General features: G+C 41.4%; 1 protein-coding gene across 1 annotated transcript; it reads right to left on the bottom strand.

Moving 5' to 3' along the window:
* Nucleotides 1-1,741: 1,741 nt before the first annotated feature.
* On the bottom strand, nt 1,742-3,529 carry LOC143378085 (putative RNA-binding protein EEED8.10). Its single transcript, XM_076829925.1, has 2 exons — nt 1,921-3,529; nt 1,742-1,815 (listed from the first exon to the last, which is right to left on the bottom strand). The coding sequence occupies exons 1-2, from the start codon at nt 3,527-3,529 to the stop codon at nt 1,742-1,744; spliced, it is 1,683 nt and encodes a 560-aa protein (XP_076686040.1).
* Between the last annotated feature and the right edge of the window lie 4,770 nt (nt 3,530-8,299).

The following is an 8,299-nucleotide window of genomic DNA, read 5'->3' as shown; positions in this document are numbered from 1 at the left end:
GATTAGGGGTATCCCACAGTCATTAGACTATCAAGTATTGCTGGATTGAGTTTATGATTTAGAAAAAGCAAGGAGGCTCGCCGCAGTCGTAACAGTCGATTCTTTTAGTTGATAATTATTTAGGTACCTTCTCAGAAGGAGAAGGGGTAGATTTTGGGATCGTCGTTGCTCCAGTCCCATACGGGTCTTTTCAATGGAATCAGATAGGTAATTCACTAGTAGAGGTTGAGTATAAATAAAATTTTAATGTTGAATAACGGATGAAATCATAAGAACATAACATAAATTATGGATATGATCGATCAACAATTGTATAAAGTTCAGGTACTAATATAATTGATTATAATTTCTGACTAGGGAAATCCCACAGTCGTTTGACTGTCAGAAATTATTAGTTAGATGCATTAAATTTTAACAGTGCCAAATAAGTGGTAAAGAAAAAGATAAGAAAGGGAACTCACCAGACAGTCGCAATAATATAAATGTTAATCTGCTTTTAAATTTGCTTTTTGAGTTTTGGAAAACTTTCTGGATCGCTGATAAACCTGAATCAGAAAGAAGGATTAGACGCAAAAACACACACACACACTTGATTTGAATTATAAATTGAAACGGAAATAATGTAAATTAAATTATTAACTGAGTAAGTTAAGCGAATAATTAGTTTTGAAAAGTTTAGGATTTGAATTGTTTCGCAAAGTTGAGTCTTTCACGCGGTTACACAGTAGACCGGAGAACTCTAGCTCTATAAGACTTCGCGGACCCAATGACACGCACCTCACGATTTATCGTCACAGAGTGCCGCAGCTTCACGCTCTCGGCAGCGGCCAGGGTGGGTCCGCGTCGAAAAAGCTTACGCTGCATCTTATCGCTTGACCATGCATGGGCCCCTCCACTTAGCGAGGCGGGGTGTATGTGTGTTTGCTCACATCCATCCGTCATACTCTCTTGATTCAAATATACGATCGAGAAAATTATATTAACTGTATTTGCGGAGCATATGTACGCACTATAAACCATGACATCAACACGGTACAATTTCACATAGCTGAAGGCCTTTTCCTCATCATACATAAATTTATATACACAATTTCTGACTAGGGGAATCCCACAGTCGGTTGACTATCAGAAATTGTGATAGGGGTCTAAAAGAACAATTCCTAACTAATTAACGATCCACGAAACGTGCGACAAAACCGTGGGAAGGCGTCGTTCCCTGCATCGGTGACCGGATGTAAAGTATACGATTCCGTCAATCTTCCAAGAAGGAACCCAGTGTGCGCATTCCTGATGTAGCCGTTACTGATTATGTTACAATGTTTAGCGCGACGGTCAGGGGTGCGCTCAACGAGGGCTTTCCCACAATGCTGCAAGGCATTGTTGAACCACACTCCTGCCGCTTACACAGAGCGAATTCGGTACAGCAAGAGAGCCACTGGGTCTTTCGGAGCGCGACTTTCTGGTGAGAACGCCGCTGCGTCAGCACCGCCTTATCCTTATCACGGGACGGCAATATGTCGAGGCGACGATGCTTCGAAGAAGGGGTTCTGATTTTACTAATTTATTATTAACTAACTAGGCGGGAGTATGATCAACGAGGGATTTCCCATAACGCTAGGCGTTGTTGATGCATACCCCGTCTTAAAAAGAGAAATTTTTCGTTCCGAACGTAACATCCCTCCCTCCTTGGAATCATCGTCGTCCCCGACGATGTATACTGAAGGTATAAGTACAGTAGCGCTTATGGACGTATGTGCTCAGGTTGCATTGGACTAGGGAAATCCCATAATGTTTGCACATTGTCGCAATGCAATCCTGTTACAATTTAGATGGGTCTAAATAGGGGCTCGTACATCAGGTCGTAGGTAACATGTAGAAAATGGTTGCGTTTGTACTTTGTGGATCGCGTAATCTGGGTACCTCCGATGTATAAATGTATTGGCTCGGTCCTGTGAGCCCTTGTCACTACCTCGTAGGCGCAAGTTAGTACCGGTTTGCCGATGTTTTGGCACCTCTCTACGTCGACTATGGCTATTTCAGGGCACTGCCGCAGCATACCGCATATGTCCTCGTCGGAGATGCCTTGATTCTCCCTACAGTGTACCTCCACCAAGCCCTTGAGGAACTGCAGGAACCACCCTCCGACGCTGGGATGCATGTTGTTGGCACTCAGGATCCGGAGTTTCTGCATTTGTCGCAGCGGTTCCAGGGTGAATTCTCCCTTGATATTTGTGCAACCACTGATGTTTAAGGACGTTACATCCTGCATATGCAGTGCAATTTCCGAAACGAGGCCGGAGGCTACCCATCCGCAAAACGTGAGGCTTAGGCTGGTCACATTTTTGTACCTGCAGGGGAAAGAAACTGCCATCTCCACTGGCCCCAGCTCCAGTTCAACAAACTCTCCCCTCTCGGCTGCTTCATTGTCCTCCTCCATTTCTATTTCAAGAACAGACTCTTTAAAGGAGCAAAAATGAAACTTGATTATTGTTAAAGTGGCGTGGAGGTTAATATTGTCAATTAACACTTGTAGAATGGTGTGATCTATTAGGCCATCGCATTTGCTTATGTCTAGATACTCCAGGCTCGTTAATTCCTGAAGCATTTTCGATAAGTTTTCAGGTTTTAATATTATACAGTCGTGGAGAGTAAGCTGTTGGAGATCTTTGGTTATGGCTAACAAGGATCTACCGGTAATATCTGTCCCCAGTGCGCAGAACGATCTCAAGTGTCTGGCAGATTCCAGCACATTGAACAGCCCTGGGTCCACTGGTCCGTCGCATTTCCCTAGTTTAAGGCAGGTCAGTCGTGGTGCTGGAGGTTCCATTTCCCTCAATGCCGACGGTCTTATAGTTACCGCGGTTAAGTCCAAAGACTCCAAACCAGGACAGTTTTTAATCGCAATAGCCATTACCTGTGGTTTCAAATTTTTAGCCAAGCTTTCTTCACTTATACCTATACTCTTCAGACAAGCGCCCACCCTCATCATCAACCAGTGGAAGGAATTAGTTGTTATCAATTTCCCTTCCCACGCGTTCGGCCAACACCAGTTGTTGAGGTCAATATGACGCATATGGTGATAGGAGGCAAGGCTACCTTGGCGCCATCGTCGGGAAACCATTTCCAAGCGACCCCGATCTGCGAATGGCAAATAGCTGGCAATTTTTGCAATACATTCCGTTGGTAGGGGAATTTTGTCGCTTAAGTCAATTCCCGGAAATGGAGTCACATCGGGTCGTGGGGGAATTAACTTTGAGCTGTGCCATGAATCGGCCATCAGCACCCTCAATTTCCTTTTGTGGCATATTATTCCGACGTCCGCCGCAGCCAAGGCCTTCCTTGTTCCGTCCAGAGTTGCGAACGTTAGGAATGCGCAGTTTCCCGTTGTTTTCCTCATTACCACCGCATGCTCGACACCATAAGGGCGAAATACCTCGAGCAGCTTCTCCTTTTTTGTATATGGAGACAAACGGCTGACAAACAATCGCCGTTCCGTGGAGTTTTGTTGCCACTGACTGGACGATGCCATTTCGCTATACACTACAGACAGTTAAACACAAGCAAGATTAAATGATGAAATAATAAAATCATTATCAAAGGAGCAGAAGAACAATAGAAGAGTTATAACTAACAACAATTTCTGACTAGGGGATTCCCATAGTCCTTAGACTGTCAGGGTTAGTTGTTATACATATTGCTAGCAATTTATCATTGCCCTCTGAATAGGCAATGGTGGTCTGTTTTGCGAAGTATTTGATTCTTGTAATGGTATTGGTGCTGGTTGGCTGGTTGAAGCTTCCTCTGGTTCGTGGTTCGAGTCACGTTTCCTTAGGAATCGTATCCTGCATAAGGTCTTCAGGGGGTTCCAAAAATGGTAAATCATCAATCCTATTACGATTACGGCCTGTACCGCTATTGATCCGTACGTCAATGACAAATGTGATTTCCTTGCTCGATGATGTTCTCCAATTTCCTCTATTTGGGCTTCAATTTCATACAACGAATCAGATGTGCGTTCTAATTTATTAATGTCATTTGAAAATAGATTCTCTGTGGTGTGTTTCTCTTTGGAGTACTGATAGATTTCAGGTGATATCAAGCTAATGTTCAGTAATAGATTGGGAATGTAGTAATAGGAATCCTTGCTTAAGTACGCTTTTGATCCTAGCAAGGTATGATATCGTGTTTTTGCAAAACATTCCGGATGTATTTCCAAGATTCCTGTTCCAACTATGGTGGTGTGAGTATTCTTCTGTCGACCGCATAGGATTTGCATCGGGGTTCCGGTTGTTCAAATGAATATAACCATCCGCCAAGCGTAGTTAATTTTCGCCAGGAAGGTATATGATAGGGCATGATTCTAATATTATACAAGCGTAAGAATTTCGGATCTGGTTGAAGTAATAGAGAAGTTTCGCATGTTCTGTGAGCTATGTCTTGCAATGGGACGTCCTGTGGGCAAATGTAGTAATGCCATGCCCAGGTGCAGGAATCTATGAATGCATTATCTGATCCGAAGAATTTGGAGTGGTCAGTGCTTATACCTAAATATGGAAATTCCGGTAAGATGAAAGCCGAAATTGCAGTTCTATTACTACTTCCTACATCGCCAGAACTATTAATGTACTGAGGAATTGGTAATACGTGTAGTTTGTACAGGTCGTATTCAATCCGATTTACTAATGGTATCTGTACTGTTACGACTATTTTTCCTGTTATATACTTTAGGTTGACACGAGATATCTTGACGAGATCCTCGATTCGTTGATGGTCCCTCGGTATTGGAAGTTCATAATCGACCATTGAGTTATGTATTTCATTTATTATTGTTTTGAAACTAGATCCGCTCAGTAATGATGGGTGTAATTTTCCGTTGCGTGCAGTGCTCAAAGCCGTGATAAAACGTTGCGTGGTAGTAATGTAATGATTTAGAGAGGTTTCAACAGATGCTGAATATTGACTCATTGCTACGCTGTAGTTCAAGGCCAACTGTTTATCCACTTGCAGTACTAAATCCAAAATCTTTTGTCTATTAGCTTTTACTTCTGCTGCAACTCGGTTGAAGGTTTTATGAACATTATGGAGGTCACTTATGATTATATGTGTTTGATTTTTGACAAGTTGGGTGATTTTTCTCTGATCAGCATATATCTTATCTATTTCCTTGTTAATGTATTCAGAATCGTCACTGTCTAAAGTTCCAAATAGGGCGTGGCTAATTGAACCTATGAATCCGAAAGGTGCATTCCTGCGTGTAATAGCTTTAGGCAAATTATGTGATTCATATTCTGGCCTCTTAATTTCCATGCTCAATTCCATTAGTTCCTTCTGTAGTTCCGATGCTTCTCGCACTCTATCTGTTAAGTACTTTGTTCGTAAATAAGAATCACATGGTATCGTGGTTGGAAATTCAGTGCAGTGGCGACGAGTTTGTTCAATGTTCCCGGCTTCATATGGGAATTCTGCTACTACTTTATCTATATCTATAACTATTATGAATCGCCAATCAGCCCTTTGAAATCTAATCGCGTTGATTTTTTCGAAGTATAAACCCGGGTTCAAATCCGTACGTGTCAGTCTGTATAGTTCCTGGGTCCGCGCGGTATGTTGCAGAGCAAGTAAGATTATCAGTCGGGTCAGTGTCATCCTTCTTCCTGAATCAGTCAAATCAATCAGGACTCCAATTTAATTGTAATTTATCGACATGTTTGGTGAGCATTTTACCAGCTTCATCTCTTAACAAAACATTGTTTCCTTCTAGTATCCCAATAATTTTATATGGTCCGTGATAGCGCTTGGCGAATTTTCCCCTTTTTGGTTCTACTAAAACACGTACCATATCCCCTATTTTGCCTCTGAAGGGTCGGGCGTTCCTATCATAGTACACTTTTGATCTTTCCTTTGCCTGAACTAAATTTTGTCCTGCTATTACTTGCATCTCCGAAAGTCGCGTTATTAGATCATGTAAATATGAATTGTATGTGACCAAATTCTCGTCGTTCGGGAAGGAACTTGGGCAACGCGCAAGTTTGCCAAAAACTAATTCATACGGAGTAAAATTGGTAGCTTCGTGAACAGATGTGTTATAAGAAAACATAGCGAAGGGTACTAACCTATCCCAATCATCAAAATCATTCATATAATGGCTAATATATTCGGTTAACACTATGTGACTTCTTTCTAATGCGCCATTAGTTTGGGGTCTGTAACCAGATGTAGTGACATGTTGAATTTTGAAGATTTTTGCTAAGTTCCGAATTATCTTATTAATGAAACTAGTCCCTTTGTCCGTTAGTATTGCGCGTGGCGTTCCATACTGCAATATAAGGTTAGTAACCAGTGCGTGAGCTATAGTTTCTGCTTTTATGTCCGGAACAGGGACAGCTATGCAATATTTTGTCAAATTATCTTGCATAGTTAGTATATGTTTGTTCCCGCTGGGAGTAGTGGGTAAAGGACCTACAGTGTCCAATGATACTTTAGAAAATGGCTCCAAAGGAGTGTCAGTGATTAACATTGGTTCACGAGTTTTAGTTCTTACTAATTTTTGATTCTGGCAACTATTGCAAGTACGGATATAATTTTGAATATCGTTGCGCATACCTGGCCAATAAAATCGTTCTCGAATTCTGCAATATGTCTTTGTTAAACCCTTATGTCCTCCTACCAAACTTTCATGTAACTCTGAAATGATTTTCAGACGAAGTTCTTCCGGAGGTACCTGAGTGTTTCCGTAACAAAGGGCTATTTCGATACTGCTGTCCTCAAATGTATTCCTTAATATTTCTATTAACGTACCTTGAGGTAATTCGTCTGTAAAGTCGCCATTCTGTGAGATTCTTAGACCCTTTATATCTAAATCTGAAAGAATTTTCCTTAGGTTCTGTAGCCCAAGTTCCAAATCCCGAGTAGAAATTTTATCAAAATGTTTCCTTTTTACGACTACGCTAAATATTCTATTTTTACCGCGCTTTGTTATTAGTATTTGTCCCACTCTGGGCTTTGCCTCTTTTAAGTCGTTCGCATTGATGATGCCTAGGTCGGAGAGCAATATACTCACTGGTGTAACAAGTTCACAATCGGACGAAATGAAATGTACATAGTTTGATCTGTAATACGTTAGATTTTGTCTCGTAGAAGTTACGATGTCTTTACTTTTGTATTGCTTGCTGCGAGATTCGAATTCTAGATCCGGAGGTATGTAATCAGCGTCCGGGATGTATATGGATGATGAGTTTGAGATTTGTGGGAAAAGCTGTCTAGGAGTAGATTTTTGAACGATAGGTTGCCTACCTCCCTCCTTGGGAGTTCGATCAACCGTTGAATTTGGAAATGGTGTCGAAAGTGCTATAGGGTTTCGATCTACGGTCGGGGTAGGTAAGATTGAACTGTATCTAGGCCTGTTAACGATTGTGCTATCAGGCACTCTTGTTGCAGTTATTTCTAGTTCTGATTCTTCCGGAATATTTTTCAGCTGAGGTGCTTTACTGGCTGTTTCCTCACGCCTTGGATTTGGAATTTGACTACCTTTTTCAGAATCTCTAGCTTGTTGTAATAATTTTCCTATACGTCTATTTAACTCTTCGTCCCCAGTATCATCATCGTATGGATCCAAATCTTGTAATATTTCCTGTCTATATTCATCTAAAGTGTCTCCTTCAGAAAGGGCATCTAATAAAACTATTTCCTCTTCAAGTTCCTGTAATTGAGCGCTTTTATCTAATAATGATTTTTCAAATCTATTAAAAGACTCTTGTAGTTCTTCTAAATCTATAAATGTGGACTTCTGTTTGTTCTGATTATCTGTATCACTATCGCGAACTTCGGGTAAATTAATGGCAATAGTTTTCTCTACTTCGGACTCGCTCCCTTTTTCCCGCAATTCCGTACCGGCCACTGCACCTTGTGAATCTGGAATTTTAGGATTCTCCACCATCTGTTTAGGATGAAATCCCAGATTCGGCAGTGTACTCCTACGTTGACGGAATATGGGCGGATCTGACTGTTCGTCATCGGAATCGACGTCCTCTACTAGAGAAAGTTCTTTTGATCTACCTAATTCTTGTGTTTTTGATGGTCCCGGAGCTTCAGTAGCTTGAAACTTTGCTCGCGTTCTAGTTGCTATTGCACTGGTGTCTAAAGGTACAGGTATCCTCGGTTTAGATATTGAACTTACTGGTCTCCCTAATTTTGGTTTTCCTGGTAAACTAGCTATTCTTTCCTTAGGTTTGGAAGCTTCAAATTCCGAAGATGTCGGGATTCGTTTGCCCGTTGTGGAGGGTTTATTTATTGGTAATAA

Source organism: Andrena cerasifolii, unplaced genomic scaffold (assembly GCF_050908995.1).
Source record: "Andrena cerasifolii isolate SP2316 unplaced genomic scaffold, iyAndCera1_principal scaffold0164, whole genome shotgun sequence".
In the NCBI taxonomy this organism is placed as follows: Eukaryota; Metazoa; Arthropoda; class Insecta; order Hymenoptera; family Andrenidae; genus Andrena; species Andrena cerasifolii.
Note: the sequence above shows the minus strand (reverse complement) of the source record. Positions and strands in the feature narration are given on the sequence as shown.

Excerpts from the sequence above, each read along its gene's own strand:
- LOC143378085 (XM_076829925.1), bottom strand. The coding sequence starts at position 3,529 with ATGGCATCGTCCAGTCAGTGGCAACAAAACTCCACGGAACGGCGATTG. Across the intron at positions 1,816-1,920 it reads AATACATTTATACATCGGAG|GATTGCATTGCGACAATGTG; the intron begins GTACCCAGATTA and ends AAATTGTAACAG.